The sequence below is a fragment of the Cupressus sempervirens genome, chromosome 1, assembly GCF_028749045.1.
Source record: "Cupressus sempervirens isolate cs-2001-9-10 chromosome 1, ASM2874904v1, whole genome shotgun sequence".
NCBI lineage: Eukaryota > Viridiplantae > Streptophyta > Pinopsida > Cupressales > Cupressaceae > Cupressus > Cupressus sempervirens.
In genome coordinates this window covers 751661098-751682939 of record NC_143118.1, presented here as the reverse complement: position 1 = coordinate 751682939, position 21842 = coordinate 751661098, and the positions used below count along the sequence as shown (strand labels likewise).

General features: G+C 34.0%; 1 protein-coding gene across 13 annotated transcripts in view; it reads left to right on the top strand.

Moving 5' to 3' along the window:
* LOC149580075 (phosphatidylinositolglycan-like protein) overlaps nucleotides 1–21842 on the top strand; it is a 111848-nt gene that overhangs the window by 15419 nt on the left and 74587 nt on the right. For 5 of the 13 annotated variants that reach the window (XM_089788991.1, XM_089788983.1, XM_089789018.1 and 2 more), the window contains 2 exons: nucleotides 585–676; nucleotides 1210–1298. In XM_089788991.1, coding sequence (XP_089645117.1) covers nucleotides 624–676; nucleotides 1210–1298 — 142 coding nt within the window. In that variant the 5' untranslated portion in view covers nucleotides 585–623. Of the gene's footprint in view, nucleotides 1–584; nucleotides 819–1209; nucleotides 1299–21842 lie in introns of all 13 variants that reach the window. The other 8 variants (XM_089788958.1, XM_089788961.1, XM_089788976.1 and 5 more) reach the window with 3 other exon arrangements.

Sequence of the window (21842 nt, the reverse complement as noted above, 5' to 3'; positions counted from 1 at the left end):
CTACCCATCTCATGACATTGGAGTAATCTTCTTACATATTGATACCAAAATGTTTCTTTGATTTTGTTTTTAGCCATGTCAGTGAACCTACCACGTAACTAACTAGCTTGGAGTTCATGAAATTTTGGTTATTTTGAAGTTTTAATTCACTGAACGACAAGATCTTCTTGGTTATCAAATTTCTGTCAATAGAGAATTTTTTGAAATGCTCTGCAATTCAGACTGAGAACACATTTAATGCATGATCTATAGAATTCTTTATAATGCATTCACAAACATTTGAAACTTGGATATGAGAAATAATTTTTTTAACAGTGCACTGAATGGACTCATAAGGGTTGAGATTTCCTCAATGATCCTGTTCAGCTATAAAAGTTTCTGGGTTGTTATGGACTTATTTTTTTGTATCTTGATTAACCAATCTTTTTTCATTTTAAATACTTATGGAACAATTCATTTTAATTTTTATGCATTGAACAAAAGGTATGTCTAATATAATTATGTGCAAGGTTGAGTATCAAATTTAAACCTTTCTGGGGCTTAAGTTTCACACCAAATGTTCTAATTGCTGAAATAAAATGCAGGTTGAACTCAGATGGTAAGGTCTTGTGGATGAACAAGTGATGGATGCCCATTACCAGCTTCTGAGGGCTGAGCTTTCCAGAAGCAAATACTTGTATGTTTGTGAAGGTCAACAAGGATTTCAAATGATTACAAGGCATCATGTCATTGTTAGAAGGAACAAGATGCTTAAATTTTCACTAGTGCGCGCTGTTTTTGGTTTTATGGCATGCATTTGCACATTACTTTTATTCACTGTAAGATTTGTTTGTATAATTTCTCGACTGATATTATCTTTATGTTGCAATGACTGCACATGTTTTTTGCATTTTGTCTTGTTGAGCTTTTTTCTTTGTGTCTATAGGGCATCCAATCAAAGTACACACACACACACACACACACACACACACGCACCGCTGCACCCAAACACACACACATATGCGCGCCCACCTGCCCGCGTGCGTGCATGCACTCACATGCGCACACACATGCACACATGCACCCACATATTGATTGGATTAATCTATTAGCACTGCTCCAGTGATTCTACACACCTATATTGATTGGATTAATCTATTAGAACTGCTCCATTGATTCTTCTTTGTTTTTTCAAGTGATTAATTGTATTGTTTTTGATTTTGGTTGAAGAAAGGTGGCACAAGGAGCTAGTTTTACTGCCATGTGCATTCTATCCATTTTGGTTGCTGCAGTCATACATAGAAATGGTATTCAACAAGGTGAGAAGAAACTTCGCCTGTGATACAACAAATTTGTTTCTCAGATAAATGCTTGAATATTTTATTAATAGAAAATCTTGTTTTAAAACAAAAGTATTTATCCTTGCAGATAATATTGAAACAACTCTCTACATTTCCCACCCCCTGCTCAAGGCATTTGTAATTTTGTATTGACTGAACTGCTAAACATGCTTGCCATGGTCTTAGGAATGTGTTAACGTTGTATTGAACTCTGTTTAAGCTTAAAAGACATGTCTCCCTGTGAGCATTTTGGGCAGGAGGAAGATGTAAACTTTGACAAATTTTGTATGTGTTATTACTCCAATTTTAGGGTAAAGGGAAACTACGTGACTTATTATGAATCTAAACCATGATATTTTGCCCCAGTTTTATGGGATCTATATTTTACCCTTTTGCTTTAGCAACTTGTTTTATGTCATACTTGTTACGTTCTCAATCTCATTGATGTCAAAGGTTGATATTAAGGTTGTATAAATCTCAGAGTATTATTCTAATTAATAGAGAATTGGAACGAGCTGCCTAGTTGTTTGCTTGAGCTGCTAGAGCTACTTGGTTGCATACTTGGGCTGGTTGGTTGTTTGGTTGAGCTGCTTGTGCTACTTGGATGCATGCTTGGGGTACTTGGTTGTTTGGTTGAGCTGCTTAAGCTACTTGGATGCATATTTGAGCAACTTGGTTGTGTGGTTGAGCTACTTTGGGGCTGTTTGGTGAGCTACTTGGGTGTTTGCTGACATGTTTGGATGCTTGCTTAAGCAACCTACTTGTCTACTTCACCTACTGATGGGTGCCAGGTCAGATTGTCATGTGATGTGCCATATCATTGTTGTGTACTCCAAAAGGTCAATTTTTATGTAGTTTAAATGTGATGACTTTGTAACACTTAGAATAAAAATGGGGAATCACATTTATTTATGACTTGTTGTTTTAAAGAGTTTTTTATGGAGTAGCATTTATTTTTGGAAGAATTGGGTATTTTATTAAGGGAGTCATGTGTATCGTGATGTAAAGACCTCAAGGTCATTATGATATAAATGTTTGTTTTTACTATAAACTATAAATTTTAGAAACAAACTGATTGCGCAATGTAGATTCAGAAGAATAAAATCTCACTACAAGATTCTCCAAATTGCGTATAGATTATTTAGATATCTAAAGACAAATAGTGCTTACTCAGATTCAAAGCATCAATAAAGAAGTTTAATATAGAAGCTGCAAATTCAGCAATTCAAATGTGTTGGGTGGATATTTTGCAACCGACAGTTTTGGGTAAAAATCCAGTCGCAAAAAGGATGACCAGCCACAGTGTGTGAGATAGAGTCTCTCCTATCTTAAAGGGTAGGCTTCCCCTTCTCACCGTTCCTTGGATCAATTCAAGGCAAGCAAGAAGTCGAGAGATTTTATAAAATGGGTGTTACCAATATCTTTTTTTCTTATCTTTCAAGAAAGAATCCACTTACTCGTGGAGCGAGTAATGGGCAGGGTGAATCTCTAACTACACTTCTATCAAGAGCTGGAAACATTGATACCAATAAACCTTCACTAACTCAAAGGCTGACTAAAAATGTACCGGTTTGGCTTTAAGTCTGATCGGACTTCTATATGGAAAATTTAAAGTAAGAATAACTTAACTATTTTGCGAATTAAGAAAGAAGTACAAGCTACAGACAAAACTTCTAGCTATATATTTCCACAACTGCTCCCAGTCAAAGCTTTGGCTCCGATTCCTTCTTAAATCACTATGCTCTTTTATTGAACACACAATAATAACATGAATCAAGGCAATAGGTACAAATTACAGTCAAAACTTCTAAATTGGCTCTATCACAATTGCTTTTAGACAAAGCTTCGAATTCAATTGCTTCTTTTATTCACTTGTCTCCCAAATTCATACTACACAATCAAAGTTATGCTTGCACAGATGTGGAAGAGCTTTCTTGCATACAACAAAAGATGATTTTTACAATGAGGGGGCACTCCTTTATACAGGCACAGGGGTTGAGAAAAAGGTGGAGGAAAAAGTGGGAGCAGCTCAACCAACTTTGACCTAGTCTAACTAAAAGAGAAAATATAGGATTACATGCAATTGCACGTGCAACTCGCATTACATTTTTTCATTTACATACAACTTGCATTACATGTAATTACATTTTTTCATGTAATGCATCCTCTCCAACTACAAACATGAAAGAAGAAGAAAGAAGACGGAAGAAAAGGGAACAATTCTGAAGGGCCTTGTACTTGACGATGCAATCTCAGAGGATCACAAGATCAGGAGTTCCTATACTTTGTACCGCTGCATTCACCTTGATAACCATGGTCTTGCGTCTTTTGATAACCGCTGACTCTCTTTGATGAATTGTTCATTGTCATGTGGAAACTTGATGTGATCCAGCTGTCATGAATTCTCCTTTGTAGATCAGCACAAACTGGTTTCTCTGACACTTTGAAAACCTTCTGGACAATGTCTGGATGTAAACTCGGAATAACTTTCCATTAGCACCTTTAAATTTTTATTTTTTTATTTTTTAAGTGCTTGGCGCATGGGAATGCGTGCAAATGAGAACTTTTGACTTTTAAAAAGTGACTTGGGCTTTCAAGATGTCATTGCACGGAAAATGGATTACATGTAAATGTAACATGTAATGAGGAATGGAAAGTGAGATGACATGCAAATGCGGATGGTGGATGAGCTTTTACATGTAAGTGCGAATGGAAGATGAGGTGCAAAGCATAGAAAGATTCAGAAACATGTATTTGCTCATGGAGGTGCGAATGCATATGGGGAGATGGAAATGGAAAATGGAGGAGGGATAATGAACTTTATAGTCATCTTTGGTGAAAAGATGAAGTCAAAGTACATGGGAGATGAAAATGACATCTTTTTGACTTTTCAAAAAGTGACTTTTAATCAAAATCGGACTTTTTGTATGCAATTACACGTAACGCATTTTGTGTAGTCGTGTCGTGCGAATGGATGCGAAAAGTGAGATGAGTGAAAATGGAATTGGAAGATGAGATTACATGCATATGCGGATGGTGAATGAGATGGAAAACATGTAATCACATTTGTTGGATGCGATTGTGAAGTGTTGTAACATGGAAAATGGAAGTGGAATGTGATGATGCTCTCACATGAAATGGAAAGTGGAGTGAAGTAAAACGTGCTCAACTTTTCGGAAAGAACTTGCAATTTCTTCCAAAATGGAGAAAAAACCGAAATGTAAACAAGCAAAACACAAAAACAAGCACAAAACAAATACATGCCTTTGAGAAAAGACTCAAACATGTCAACAAGCAAGCCGCTTCAACATGCAAATTCGAATTTGAAATTTGGAGAAATTCCAAAAGTGTGAAAATGAGAGTTTTCATCATTTTTAAAAGCCAAAATGCACTTTTCATGGCATATATATGGACAAGTGTGCAATCATCAAGCAATTATGTGCATAAAATCAGCAAGATAAGCACAAATTAAATAGCAAGAAAAAAAGAGTCCACTTACATGAAGATTAAGGAGCCAAAATAGCAAGTTTTATAGACTCGAAGACCAATTCTCCCTCAAATTCGGATTTTCTAACAACTTTTTGACTTTTTTCGCACTTGCATGTAATGGATATTAAGTGGTCGAATTTGACATGAGAAGGCCAAAAACGTGGTCTCCAAAGACGAGCACGCATTAAAACTCAAAAACGACCCCTCTTGATCCAAATGTATGGGCTGAAATGTCATTTTTAAAGTTTGTTGAACAAAAACATGACTTTTTTAATGCAAAAATCTGGGCCGTTTTTGCAAAAACGTGGCCAAAAAAGGCATGTTTTTGAGTCATTTTAAACTTGTGAATGCAAAAACGACTTCCCCAAATACATATACATGGATCCAAATGCAAAAAAGTGACTCCAAATTGCAAAAAAGTGGATAAAAGACCCCAAATTTCTGCGTGTTTTTAGCAAAAACGTGATTCATAAAAGGCATGAAATGAATTCTTTTTTGGCCTCTAAGTGCAAAAATGTGAGCCAAGAATGTAATGTAAAACGTTTGAAAAGGCAAATCGATTCCTCTTTGGGCCAAAACGTTATTTAAATCACTCAAAATGGATTTATTTGAAGATTTTTCCAAAAACGTGCCCTTGGAAGGAGTTTGAAAGAACCTTTTTTAGCAAGATAAATTTATTTTTTATGTTAGAAAATTCATTGCCAAACAAAAATGACCCTAATAGAAGAAATCTCATGCAAATCCATTGAGAAAATCTCAAATTATGATCAAAATTGGGTTCTTGGAGGGCAAAAACATGTTCTTCAAAAACGAACTTTTTGAGTGTCATTGCATATATTAAAATATGTTTTTGATTTAAATCAGAACTTTTTGGGTCACTTGCATGTTTTAAAATATGTATCTCATTAAAATCGCACCTTTTGGGTGCTATTGCATGTTTTAAAATATGCACCTAAGCAAAATCGGACCTTTTGGAGGAGGATGCATGTTTTAAAATGTATCTCACTTTTTAGATGTAAAAGCATAAAAACTTCACTTTTGATGCAATAGCATAAAAAAGGTCCACTTATGATAGACTTCTGATGTAATGACATCAAAAGGGTCCACCAAAGTAAACTTTATATGCAGTGACATGTAAAATGTTCACTTTTGATGGATTTTACATGTCATTGCATATAAAATGTCCACTTATGAAGACTTTAAGTCATTTAATTCATTTAAGATTATAAAAATGTTACAAAATGGGCCATACACAATATTTATTTATCATATTTAGAAATATAATATAAACATCATTTAAAAAGTAACATTTAAATAAACATTTGATTTTTAAAGCAAAAAATTAAACTGAAGCTATATAGTTATATAGTTACTTTAAGTGAAAAAATTAAAAAGCAACTCAACTTAAAATTATAACATAAAGTGCATTATAGTTACTTTAAGTTAAAAATTTAAAGTTAATGTAACTTAAAAACATAACAAAAAGTGAATATAAGTTATATTTATCAAAAAGTGAAAGTCAAATTGAAAATATAACATCATATTTTTAATTTGTGTTGTTGCACCCAAAAGGTCCACTTTTGAAGTACTAAAATGGACGTATCTTTTGACTGACAATGTCGATTGTCCTCTAGGTTAAACCGAATCGAAGGGAAAAACGAAAGGCATGACATGAACAAAACCAAAGGACTAAAAACCAACAAACACACACTCAAAAGCGAAGAAAGGACGATGAAGGTTTCAAAAATCAAGCAAAGGTTTGACATAAGACAAAACAAAAAACACTTGATGAAGGCCTTTAGTAAAATGATTTGATGTACGAATTGAAATGGATCGATCAATCAACATTAAGAAATTGAATATCAAATTCAAGCTTAGAGAAACACGAAACTAGCTTGAAAAAGTTTTGTGCTGTTACCAACATTTTGTGGTGACAAAATGTAGGACAACAAAATGTACATGGAATCTATTTACAGCAAAATTTTAAGCTTACAGATATACATATTTCTTGGAGGTTTCGTCCCAATGTCCAACATGCTCAATGGAAAATAAAATATTCAACATGCCAAAAAACAGAGCAGAGTCTGCAATATATACCCACTGTGGGCAGTACAATAATTTGCAGTGCAAGGCAAGTAAATAATTTGATTGCATTCGGTGAAGGGATGCCAGTCTGTAAAGAGGCAAACTACAGTTAGTAGAGTGTTGGCTGAAGTTGGTAGAAGCCTCTGGTTTGCAAATAGTGGCAAATAGTTGCCAAAGAGAAACCCAAGTGCAGTTTGTTTTAGAAGACAAAACAAGTCTGATTGGATAAAACCAATTCTAATTTGGCACTCTTTAAGAGGTCAATTATCACTAGGAGACAATAAACAAAATCCCATTTTTCCACAAAAAGATGAGAATGCATAGGTGGCAGACAGCACTGTTGTCTGGGCCAATTGTCTCCATTGCATGGGTTCATCACACATGAAGACAGCTGAGGCAGCATTTATCTTTATTGCCTCGACTGGGCAGTATCATGATTGTGGCAATCATATACTATACTAGGCTGCAGATAATCTTTTTAATGCTAAGGCATTTATTCTACTTCAGCAAAATTTTTATTGATGGAGGTATTTTTATTAATAGTGGTGATATTATTAGTATCAAATATAACCGATAGTAATGCTGATGCATGCTTTTTAAATTAAACAGCGTTAATTGCTTATTATGTGGGTCTTTGGGCAGTGAAAAAGTTTGACAAGAGCAAGTCAAGAGGACAATACTAATGAAAAACAAGTAGTGCTTTTCAAATTGATGGTGTAATGTCTTTGAAAAAATTCTTGATTTGAGCTATTATAGAAATGAGGATTATGGTGTGTAATACTTAAAAAAGTGGGGGATGGAGCAAGAACTAGCATGGGATTTTATTGAATCGAGCTGGAAGTTTTTTGGAGAAGGCTTGTGTAATTTTGTAATATAACACTGTAGTGTAGTGCTATGTTAACTATTTATCTGGACGGTGAGAAAGTCTAAAAAATGTATGCAAGATTACATGCAGGTTTTGCAACTAGTGTGTATGGAAAGTTTTTTGGTGATTGCTAGCCATATGTTGGAGCTGTGTGTATCATGGGAATGGTGTGTGTCTTTTAGAAAAGAGCCAATGCAGCTAGCAAATAAGTTTGGGCATGTTTTTTGATGTTAATGCATTGGATTCCAGTATGGATGTAGGTTCGAAGTTCATCCAAATTTATTTTTGGGTTGGGTTCAGATTCATTTTGGGTTCGTCTGTACAAGTATTTTTTATTTTTTCAATTTAAAATAAAAAATATATGTATATATGTGCAGCAGCAAATAAGTTCGTACACCATTATGCTAATATCAAAGCAATATAGCAAAATACACCACCACATACATTAATGTTTTAGTCCAAGTGACATAACAATATGCCAAAATACACTACCATATCAATGTTTTGGTTCAAAATATAAAAAATAATAATGTCAACATTACTAATCAGTCATCAGTGATCGAATATCATAAAAAACCATCAAAGAAATCATCATCAAAATGTTGTTACAACATAGAAGCACAAAAATTGCTACTAGCAATGTCAGGCTCTGCCTCAACGTCACTAGGTAGTTTGCGATCATCATCATCAAGTGCATGTGCATCAAAGTGGGCAATTGAATCTTCCAACTCCACACACTTTGATTCAGCATCCCAATGCTTTCCCTCCCATCTTTTTGCAAGTATTTTCTTTGTGTGTTGTGAGGTTCAAGTTTGAATGCACAAAGACCAAGTTATCTGCCTTCTTGGAATTTAGTTTATTGTATTTTATTGAGTGGATGGAAGAGTATGTTTTCTAGTTCATCTCAGATGATGATGAGCTAGCAACCTATCAAGATTTCCAATTTTGAAATTGGAGAGTTATTTATTTTGAATAAATTTGTTAAATATATAAATTCAATATTTATCAACAAGAATTTAGAAATTAGAATCTTAAGAGTTAAGAACTTTTAATAAAATGTTGATGGCAATTGGTTGTAGCCGCTAGTAAATTTGTCCATGGTTCTTGTCTTCAAGAGCCTCAAGACCAAAACCATTGGTGCTTGCTAAACTTATGAATTCAAACCTTATTTTAGGTCGTATGTGATCGGGAAAGAGTCTTCAAAGGGCTGCTTCGTACCTGTGAGAAACTTTAGGATCTTTGTATGAGGCAACTCTAGTGGTACTCTCCTTGAGGATTGATTGACTATAGAACCTGGGGCTCAATGCAAAGGCAAGGAGATGCAAATGAGTAGTAATTTTGTGCCATCTCTCTACCATGATTACTTGTAATTTGTTGTAAGTACTTTTTGTTAGGATTGTAACGCCCCGCCAGGGAACCCAAAATAAATTATCCTAAAGTTTCACTAAGTTTGTCAATTTTTTTTTTGAAAAGATAATAGCAAGAGATAATATAGCATAAGCAATAACTCACATACATACAATTATCATAAACATATTACATCTCTTAAGGGTCCCATGACGTGGAATTAAATTTAAGTTTTATTAATATTAAATCTAACACAACCAAAACCACATCATGGAGTAATCACAAGTACGAATTCAATAAATAATATACAATTACAAAGGATGTCACTTGGCATAACCAGAATGCATAATCATCCACTGCACAAGTTAGAGGGTATGAAAAGCTCAAAGAATAAACATATCAATAAAATACATCATCTCATAAGATCTCTGATAAATCAAGTATAGTACAACAAAATAATTCTATTCAACAGAAATACAAGATAAAAAAGAAACGATTAACTGCATAGGTACATCTAGCAATGGCATCCAAGGGTCGGATCTCAATGGTATAAGAAAAATGCACTACCACTTGACCTCGTAGAACCTAAATGGTCCACTCCCATCGTGCTGGGGAGATAAACTCAAGTCCTATACGGATATCAATCCACAAGTCAAACTAATATCTAGGACAAGGGAACACTTGAAAGAAAACTAACTCAAAGGTACCAAGACACAAGTATCATCTAATCCTAGAGGCAACACAAACATGTAGGAAATCTACTATGCAAGTGGGCAAGTGTCATCTTATGAACCAACTCTAAGGTTACCCCAACAGCCACTTTGGACTTTGGCCCTCTAGTGTCTCTATGTGGCACCAGTATCCTTTTGTACAGGCAAGGCATATTAACGAAGCAAGGTCACAACCAAGCATCCTTTCTACTCCTATCTTAGCCTATACTAGCACTCGAGGCATGGGCGAGGAAAACAATGATTCTTATTAACTCATTTTACTCTCATTTAATGAAATGTTATCACTTATTAAAACAACTTACAATGGGTTACCCAAGCAACCACTCAGGGCTCTGGTCTCCATTGCAAGCCACTTCCCAACGTACACACATATTACCTACCCTAGGCTCATAAAAGTACAAATCATAGAATCACAATTTTCACCTCAGTCCAAGCAACTGGAAAGCACCTATAGATAAAACACAGTATTCACCTCAGTCCTTTACAAGCAACTAGAAAACACCTAAAGACAAATCATAACATTCACCTCAGTCCTATGCAAGCAACTGAAAAGCACCATAAGACAAATCACAATAATCACCTCAGTCCTAAACAAGCAATTGGAAAGCAGTAGAAGATAATAGATCGAAAGCTCAAAGGTTACAACAAGAAGGTCACAATTATCACCTTTGTTCTATACAAGCAACTAGAGAGCACTAACGAGCACTGATAAAAAAATTATCGTAGAAAACATGACACATCACCATGGTTGGGTATAAAAGATCATATACATAACATCATCACAAAACAAAACCCCCAAGCCTCTGGCAAACATCCTGATTGGTCAAATTACTCAATCAAACCCGAAACCATCTCATAATTTAACAATTGTTTTTTCATAGTTAATTTGTTTTCAAAACACAAAGGTTCGATATGCAATCCGGGTTTTTGGTTTTCACTTTCACAGTATCAAGATAACTAAAGTTTTCAAATTATCAAAAGATGTAATAAAATTCCTCTAATAATAGAAATCGTTTTCATATTAAATAAAATTCATCAAGTAAAACCCAATTTTATTACAATAATCATTTCTCCAATTACAATTATCAAATTTACTTTCCAATATTTTTAATAATAAAATTCTTCAATTTTAATATTATTTAAAATTTCAACAACAATCAGTAAATTAGTATTATCATTAATGATAATAATAATTCTTAATAAAATAATTAAGATTAAATTATTAATAAAATAATTTCTTATATATTAATAAAATAATGATTATTATTATTAATAATAATATTTATAACATTACATATTTAATAATAAAAATATCTAATATCAATTAGTAATTATATATATATATATATAAACCTTAACATATAATTAAAAACATTCAATAAACTAATAATAAAAATAAAAAAAAGAAAAATTTAAACTAATCCCTTACCTACATTAATGCGGACTGCATTAAGCAGTTGTGGGCTGCCTTTGGCAGCCGTAGGTTTCCAACCCTTAGGCTGCAGTCAATGACAAGAAAGGAGGGAAAAGGGGGGTGGGAGGGTGTTGGCCCCAACGCACACAAAAATATATATGTTTTGTTTTTAAAATACGAAACCGTACACAACCCCCTCGGTACAAAATCACAGAGACCAGTAATATATTATTTCATTTTTTAATTTCAAAATTTTGTTTTATATTAAAACAAGCAAAAACAATGCCCCCACAATAAACTTTCAAATTTTAATGGGCTTCTATATATATATATATAAACCAGCATAGATCTGATAGAAAAATAAATAGGAACTATCAAATTTGTAGATTTTTAATCTCTGGTATTCCCTTTATTCAAACCCCAGCCCAAATTCAACCAACTAAATACGAATTCCCAAAATTCATCGAATAAGGATTTCCATCATTAATTTGTTTACAAACGTTTTCGAAAAGAAAATAGTAAATACACAAACAATGGTTTCAATCCAATTGAAATTCTGAATGCATATCCACAAACCCGGAGAAGACAAATATTTCAAAGAACGAATCTATTACGCAAAACCCACAAGATCCTACCTCCATTTGATGCTAAACAACTGGATGCACAGAACTCACAAGCAATTCTCTTTTTCTTTCAAAATCCTCTTCTCGGAAATTGGCTCCTTCAAACCTGTGTGTGGAGAAATGAGCTCCGATTTCCTAATAAAGAACTTTCCCCAAATTAGGGCTTCGATTTTGCAATCACACGAAACCCTTTTTCCTTTATTATTTTATTATATTTTAATTTCATGTGCAACCTTTTTGCAACTTTAATTAAAATAACTTTATTAAATCAATTCCTTTCTCACTTTTATTAATTCACGAGACATCTTTAATAATATATTTGTTAATTCAACTAATAATATTATTTAGAGTTTATTATGAAAATGAAACTCCTAAAAAAATTATTATTAAATTAAATAAATATAAATACGTCAAAATTAGAACTTTAATTAAATCTTTTAAATTTAGTTCTTTAATTTAATTAATTAAATATTAATTTTTCTTTATAAAATTTTCATTAAATTATCTTTTAATTTGATTTAATTATAATTGAAATCACAACAGACTCACAAAACTAAATACGAAAACTCGTCATAAAGAACAGAGCACAGATTCAAACTCTAGGGTCAAAATCACGAATTCATGTCATTTGAATTTGGAAAGGTAAACAACTCAGATACTTGTCCTACTTGCTAGGACAATTGGCTTAGGGTTAGGATTTGGACTCAAGAATTATCTCCCCTCTTTTACCATTGAGATATTGTGATAGGGCACGCTCATCCTGACAATTCAGGGAAGTCGATGGCCGATACTTGCAATCTGCATAAAATCCAAGCACGTACATACACATATAATCTAAACTAAACAGGCAATGACGGGAAGTGGTGCATCGTGTAGATCCCAACTAGCAGGTGACTATTACTCCCTCCCTCAAACACATCAGAACCGTCAAACATAATGTAAAACATATAAGTATACCATACACATGCAAGTATGGGGTGAGTAACCATAAAAACTGCATATAAATAATTCATCTATCTATCATCATGAGAAAAGTGAAATCACTGTATACTAACATCATCATTGAAAGAGTAATCATGAATACATGAAATAAATAAGTATCAAGTAGCTTATCAAATATATAAACTGAGTTTGAAATAACATCTAATCAAATCCGGTAACCAAGTACCGCTAATCATAAAATTGGCCTAAAAGAATTCGACAATACAATATGAAAAGTCAACTAGGGGTAGGCATTACAAGGACCTTGCTTTCTCATTTATGATCTTTTTAATATCCTCAATCATGGAGTCTATGCAATCATATACCTCACCCAAGAACTATCCAGGTCAGTGTATTAGATCATGCTCAATAAAGGCTCAGTGAACCTTAGGAGGTACTCAATACGATCCCATCAAGAGTCATCTAGTATTATAGCCTTAATGGCAATTGACTTGGTACTATTAAATTGCCTCCATATGCTCCATTTAGCATTGATTACAATTCTAGACAATATCTCTTTAACCTTGACAAGACGTCTCAAAACTATAGTGTTGAAGGCAAAACAGGTCTCAACAACCTATTTTAAAATCAAAACAAAAACTAATTAAAATCAAGATCAAAATTAAAATTTAAAAACATAGAAAGAAAGTTTACTACATTAGAGTGACTATATTTCTAAAGCATATTTGTATTTTAAATAATTTAACTTACCTTCAAGAGCTCCAATTTTGAGAATTGTCTAAATTTGGCTTGTGTCATAGGGTGGTCTGTGACAAACATTTGGATCTCCTATGTGATGAGAGCTAGTTGTGTCTTTTCTATACCATATTTTAGCCTATTTTATTAGCTTGTATACACAACCCACTATTCCACTTCAACTCAAATATTGTACCATTTATCACCTTTATGTTGCATATGATTACATATTTATAAGATGTAATTAATAAAGTTTGAGATTAAAATGTTAGCATCAACTATTGATTGTGTTTACTGATAAGCACCATTATTTCAAGCCATGGGAAGTATATTTTTCCTCATGCATGGACATAAGTTTACAAAGGATGACATAGCTGATTTGGAGAGGCAAGCCATGGAGGAGGTGGGGGCTAATTGGGTTTCACATTGGATGACATTGAGGAGGATGACAAGGAGTCAATGCCAGTGCCAATGACAAAAGGAAATGCATCTAGGATGGAGAGCAAGTCAATAGAGATATCAAGCGTGGAGGCAGTCACGCTTAGTGCAGGGTTTCTCTTCTAAGACTAAACTCTCTTTCTTATATGCTAGTAGAGATGGGAAGAGGAAGATGTGATTGCAATGATGTATTTACTTCTCTTTTTAGTCCTTGCAAGGAACTAATTTTTTTGTTTCACCCCCCTCTATTTTTTTTTTGTTAATAAGCAATCATATTCCTAAAGTTTTTGGCCAGTATATTTTAAAATTCATTTATAGCGACAAAGATCCTTTTTTTTGATTGGCCAAAGACTATTTTCCTGGCCCTAAATTCTATTTTTTGAATTGAAAAATGTAAAAAAATTCAAAAGGATAAAGATGTATTTAATGTTCTTGTCAGTAACCAATAAATGCAATCTCATCAATGTTCAACTTGGCAAGAGTAGTTCTCACAACAACTAGATTTAATGGGATTTGAAATCTACTCTATCCATGGTGGAGCCCTGCAACTGTCCCACATACACCTCATTTTTTGCATGCTTTTGAATCACGGACTTCCATTCCCCTGCACAGTACATTGTGAACTAATGGGTCAAATTTTCGGTATCTCTGTTAACTGGATTGGAAAAATGAAACGGATGTAAAAGGACAGTAATCATCTTTTTAGCAACATTTCCCTATATTACGATTAAATGTTATGAACCAGCAAAGCTAATGTGGCAATCGAGCTATTAAATAAGTTACCTTTTAAGCAGATCGGCCTCTACTCCTTGTTCATTGAATTTCCACTGCTTGTAGGCGTTAGATGACATTTCCATACAATATCTGCCAGGCCTGAAGCCTTGTTCAATAATACCTGACGCATTTGTCAAACTTTGTTGCATTTATCAAACTCTGGTGGGCAGCTTGATTGATGTCCATGGTATGCGGGTAACGAGGTATTAACAACTTGTATATTGTTTGTGGGTTGCTATAATGAAAGGCTCCGTGATACAATGTGTCGTTAACCTGCAGACATTTGGAGAGCAAAATGTGTTTATCTTTAAGAAGTTTTTAGGCAACTAATAATCTTTGATCTATTTTGCCAAAATATAATTGGTAGTTGGTATAGTACGGTGGGTAATGTGCATATTGCATAGTGAAAATACAGGTCGAAAAATGGTACTCACCCTTCAAATATGCATTGACCAGATTTCAAATCCCTAATATAGGCATATATTTTGCCAACCAGCAAGCCTGCAATTTATTTGGCCATTTTTAGAAATATTCACCGTTGAGCTTGAATGCGATGTAGATCTCAAATAACAATATAATCAAATCCATTATTTCATTCAATCAGGGAGTGAGGATCTTTTAAACCCAGCAAAAACAAGAATGTCCTATGTAGGCTTTGAAATTGGATTTACTTTGGCTGCCAACTTTATTTCAGGATTTACTACTTTTAATCGTTTCAGATGTTTGATGTTTTGATCGTTTTCTCTGAAATTTCATCCAAAACATTGAAATGATGGCCTCTCTTAAAAAACTTTACTTCAACCATCTCTTCCAGAATCGTGTAGTACTTTTCCATAAAAGTATTATGAAATTTCTAGATTCTTCTGCCTTTCTTTAAGCTTTTCAATCTTCCACTTTTTCTTTATAACGATTTTTTTTATAAGATGAGAAAAATAGTGCAATGTATGCCTTTGTCCGCTTCCTTCATATTAAGTGAGGTGCAGGGAATACTTTAGTGTTATGTTCATCTATCATTTTAATTCTTTACCACAAATTTTATGTGACATTATTTTTGAAAAAGTAAAAAGTAATGTTCTTATGCATACAATTTAATTAATTAAATAAATAAACATGATTTTAATTGTAAATTTAAAGATTTATTTGTATTTAATTTTTTGATTTTACACATTAATCATTTTGGACTTTATAAAAATAGAATGTTTTTAGACTTTATTTTATATTAAAATATTAAAATAAAATTGTAAATATTAAAATAAAATTTACATTATGATGTTTATTTTCAACTTATAAATGTAATGTTTTTATTCTATTTTTTATGTTTCCTAAACAAATCATTATAGATTTTACAAATAAATTGACTATAAAATTGTCAATTACCATCAAATTTTTACAAACAAACTATTCAACTTTAAATATTTTCTTACTAAGTACAAACTATATTTTGTTAACCATTCTAAGATGATTTCTCTCATACCCCGAAGGCAGGGACTCCAGCTCGCAAAGAGCTCTTGTTGTAGAAATTGTTTACTTTTTTGCTTCTAGCCATCAACATTCCGTATGAGAATGTGATTTTGTACCCACTTTGCATTTATATATATATATATATATATATATATATATATATATATATATATAAATTCTGTTTTTTTCTTTTGTGTTCTCATTAATTAACTCAGTGGATGCACGTTCTCATTGAATTTTGCAAAATAAAAAGTACTTTTTAATTAAGTTTAAGCTGTTTTTTAGGTTTTCGAGTTTTCCCCAGAGTTTTTTCAAAAATTGGCCTATTTTTTCCCAAGTTTTTTTTGGGCTTGTTGAGTTTTTGCCAAGTGAGAGTTTTCCATTGATGGGTTTATCCCCAATTTTTCAATAACCGTCCCTTAAAAAAATGTCCATGAGCCGTACTTGTACCGAAAATATGTCCCATCCTTTAAAATATCTCTATCCTTGAAACTTAGTGGAGCATAGGTTCTTTCCCTACAACTTCTAATATTTGTGGGGTTTGTTCTTTATGAAGAACCATTTCACTATTAACTTCTATTTCATTGCTTTAGTATTATCACAAGTTACATAACTTGAACAAGGATATGCTTCTGGCTTTGTTTCAAAAAAGGGGTTATCCTAGTGGACAAGTTTATTTGCATCCATTTGAAATAGTGGGTTATCTAACATAGTGGAAACTTGAAAATTATTCCTATATTAGACCATCCATACTGGCCTAATGTTAAACAATCATCTTCCAAATTGATCATTTCTAATTCCCTATCAATGTCAATTTTTCCAACTTGCTAACTAACTAGGTAATGGGCACACTTGAAATCGGTTGTGTACTCATATTGGCATATCTAAAAGTGCTCAGTGCCAAGAAGTGAAAAAAATCGTTTTGAATAATTTTCACGTGAAATCCCTAAAATGTTCAATTGGCATTTAGTATTTATCTTTATCACTTCCATTTTGGTGTTTGACATTGTTCAATGATAAAGTAAGATACTATCAAATGTATTTAGTTTGTGATATTGCTATCAGGATTTAACTGTGTAATTTTGAGTCAAACTCATTGACCCATGTTTCATGAGTAGTGATTCAACATGAATCCATCTCTCATGAGAATAAATGAAACACTTAGCACTCATCAGATCTAGGTGATGCTCATAGGGGTGAAGCACCGGGACTTCTCGTGAGGTCAACCATCCCAATACTACTCCAGGCCGAGCGTGCTTAACTACGGAGTTTCCTCCAAGGTTAAACTCAAAGCTTGGAACCCCGTTTGCAAAGCCTTCACCAGGTGTTGTGCCTTATGAACCATTCATTAGAAAGCCCCTTAAGCCCATCAATTGATAAGTAGGAGGTAATTTCCACAACAAGTCAAATTGTGATATTGCTATCAAGATTTAACTATGTGATTTTGAGTCAAACTCATTGACCCATGTTTCATGAGTAGTGATTCAACATGAATCCATCTCTCATGAGAATAAATGGAACACTAAGCACTCATTGGATCTAGGTGATGCTCACAGGGGTGAAGCACTGGGACTTCCCGAGAGGTCACCCATCCCAGTACTACTCCAGCTAGAGCGCGCTTAATCACAATTAAATCCTGATAGCAATATCACAATTTGACTTGCTGTGGAAATTACCTCCTACTTATTAGTTTATGAGCTTAAGGGGCTTTCTAATGAATGGTTCATAAGGCACAACACTTGGTGAAGGTTTTGCAAATGGGGTTGCAAGCTTTGGGTTTAACCATGGAGGAAACTCTGTAGTTAAGCACGCTCGGGCTGGAGTAGTATTGGGATGGGTGACCTCCCGGGAAGTCCCGGTGCTTCACCCTTGTGAGCATCATCTAGATCCAATGAGTGCTAAGTGTTCCATTTATTCTTATGAGAGATGGATTCACGTTGAATCACTACTCATGAAACATGGATCAATGAGTTTGACTCAAAATCACATAGTTAAATCCTGATAGCAATATTACAATTTGACTTCTTGTGGAAATTATCTCCTACTTATGTATTTAGTTTTACTATACACACACACTGTACCCAAGCATGCCTTACCCAAGAGAAAAAAACATCATACTAACCATAGTTTGCTGACTCGGACTCAGAGAGTACTCGGCAAGCCCAAAATTTTCAACTCGGAAAAATCTCAGCATATACTCAACAAAAACTTGGGGAAAACTCAGCAACTCAAAAAGTACTAAAATTTAAAATCTCTTAAAGAAACATATATTTTTGTGTAGAATACAATTATAAAATGTATTAAATTAGTATTTGACATTTCAATAGAGAAAATGTATAGTTTTATGGTACTAAAATGATGTGAAAAATGCATCTAATCCAATGTTTTCCTTACATCAACATTTTTTACCTACTTTTTTAACATCTATAAATACGCGAGAGTTAAACTTGAGAGTACTTGCCCAACAAAAAAATGTGAGAGTACTTGGCAACTCTGAGAGTACTAGGAGAGTTTGCAAACTATGATACTAACACCCACATACCCATTCCTTTACCTATTTCTACTTTTAATATAAGTTCATGTTGAGAGCAACATATGTATAATTGGGGGCCATACTAATAGCAGCATAGATTCATATCTATTGCAACAATTACACGTCATGTAATGTCTCAATTTTTAGCAGGCATCTGCAATTGGCTAGGTCAGTTCATCATCACGGCCTTGGTGAGCTGGCAGTGAGAGTTGAGGGTTTCAGTCATGGACTTGCTATTTTTAGTAAGTCTATTTTGGTCATTTGCCATATTTTGCAGTGCAGTTTGTGGTGCTGGCAGTTGGTATCACCAACATTGGATGGAGTTATTTATTGGTGGGGCTCATATTTATTAATTAATAAATGACGCTTTATTATTATTAAGGAACTTTATGTTATTTGATTTTTTAAAATGAAATTGTGACAATGAAGCTTCTTAAGTGAAAGGAGCGAAGAGGCTAAGTGCCATTCTGGTGTTTTAAATAGGAGCCCATTGTGAGAGAAAATCATCCAATTGTCTATTTTATTTTATTTGTCTTTGTGAGGGTTTCTGAGTTTCTGATTTTCAATTCCACTTTTATGATGTAATTTAACAGCGATCTTTACTAGGATCACTCTTACATAGTACTATACCATGCTGACTTCATGCAGGTTTGGTGACATGATGGTCAGCTGAGTCCACCCATCATCATGGAACCATCTTTCATGTTCACATCATGTAGCAATGTTTCATGTCTGCATTCATATGCCATAATTTGCACCATATAGCAATATCTCATACTTCCTATCAAAATTATACAGCTATGTTTCATATTTGCAGCCATCCATTATCATACAACATTACCTCACAGTTGCACTATACCACATTTGCATTCACTGCCATCATCCATACATCCGTATCATGCATTACATATTTGCATTCGTTGCTGGAATAATGCACACATTGCCATTGACTAAGTCAATTAGTATTGACTTAGCTGACTAATGATATATTAGTTAAGGCCAACAAATATTAATTGCACTTATGATGGGACACATCTCTAACCTGTGACTTGTCACGTGAAAAGCAATAATATATGGAGTTCTAATTCACTTCAGGGCAACATGGAATTCATATTATTTCTCTTTTAAATATCCTTTTGGATATGCTTTGTTTAGAGCACTACCCTTATTGGCTTTCACTGGTGCAAGTGTGAAGAACGGATATCAGAGACAACATCCAAGGCCAGATCTTATATCAGAGAAAGGATCAATTAAAGTTCAAGCATAAATCGATAAGTAGATACAACACAAATTGCTTCCAAGCAATTACGTTCACAATTGCATAATATCATTGATAGATCGGACATCGTTGCTACAAGCTAAAAATATCTACATTACAGGACGTTTCAGGGACCAGGACAAGGGGATGACAGGGGATGCATTTCTGGGACGTTTCCCAAAGAGCAGAAAATAGGGGACGGTGGGGGATGGCAGTACCAAATTTTGTGTTTGCGTGTGAATTATTTAGAATATATTAAGATATTATAGAGAGAGAGAGGGAAAGAGAGAGGTATGCCAATAATTAATTATTAATAAGACAAGATTCATGAGTTACAACAGTAGTATAATAACATAAATGATAATAGCAGCAGTATAAATCAGTACAACAACATTATAACAATAGTCTCAAACATCAAAACCATGGTCTATCAATATAAATATCCAAATCAAAATGTCTTGAACATGTATATAAAAGTCTCTAACATCAAAATATAACTTGAATCGTTTTTAATTCTACTATTTAAATATTTTAAAAGCTATCAAATAAAATATTAAAAAACTTAAGTTAAATATTAGATTTATAATTTTAATATATTTTGATATTTATTTATTTATTATCATTATTATTATTTTTTAGGTAAGTGCTACCAAGAAAAAAGTGGGGGTAGTGCCCTGTACACTAAGAACATTAGCCAAGAGACTAATAATACATGGCACAATCACAATGGTACCATAGCCGTACAGTTGCCTGCCCAATCCAAATCAAGAATGTTTTCAAGCCTGAACCAAATATCAGCATCGGAACCATCCACAATTTCCTGCTGAAGAAACACAACTTTCAATATAGTCTGCCGCTGAATTGGCCCCCCAATAAATATACTGAATGGAATAATTCTGAAGTTTGCCAAGCGATTTTTTGATTAAATCAAACCATTTACGCAAATACCAGCTTTGGCATTCACCCATGGTAATAGCTTTGATACAAAGTAGTGAGTCGCCTTGGATTTCGACCTTATCAATGCTCAATTTTAGACATAACTTGATTACGAGCTCAAGGGTCTCACATTCAACTGTGTTATTAGTGCAAGTAATCAACTTCTTAGAAGCAGCCCAAACAAATTGTCCTTGCGAATCACAAATAATGCAGTGAAGACCGCCTTTACTCGGGTTGTCTTTGGCAGACCCATCGAATTTGAGTTTCCATCTGAAGAGCTTGGGGCTCTTCCATTTGACTAGTGAGCGATTGACCTTGCATTTCATGGGGTGGAGGGGAAGAAAGTTTTAGTTTTGGCCATCTTAGACACATCTCTTTGTCCCATTGCATGAAGATTGAATGCCTCTTGACTATAGTCTTGTTATTAGCCGTTTCGGTAATAGCCTCCTAAATGCCCGAAATGATATCAGCAAGGGGCTTTTCCTTGCCTTTGAAAATGCGTTAGTTCCATTCTTTTCGTATGTGCCATACCATCATTGATGGTGCCTAAATCCAAATACTGGCCCAAAAATTAGGCTTCTTGAGAGGCTAGGCAACAATGAAGTCCTTGATCTTCTTCTGATGTGGACCTGGCCATTGCAACTCATTCTGAATCCAATCCCGCCATTTGGCAACCACTAGGTAGGTAAGGAAGAGGTGAATGATGCACTCTTCGTCCCTTTTGCACAAAATGCACCATGGGGGGCCATGGATGCCAAACTTCCCGAGCCTTTCAGTTGTAAGGCGTTTATGGTGTAAAACCACCCAAGGAAAGGACCTCGCCTTCGAAAAAACAACTTTTTGCCACCATGGAATAGTTAGCTAGTCATCGATCCTGAACAAGAAGACTAAA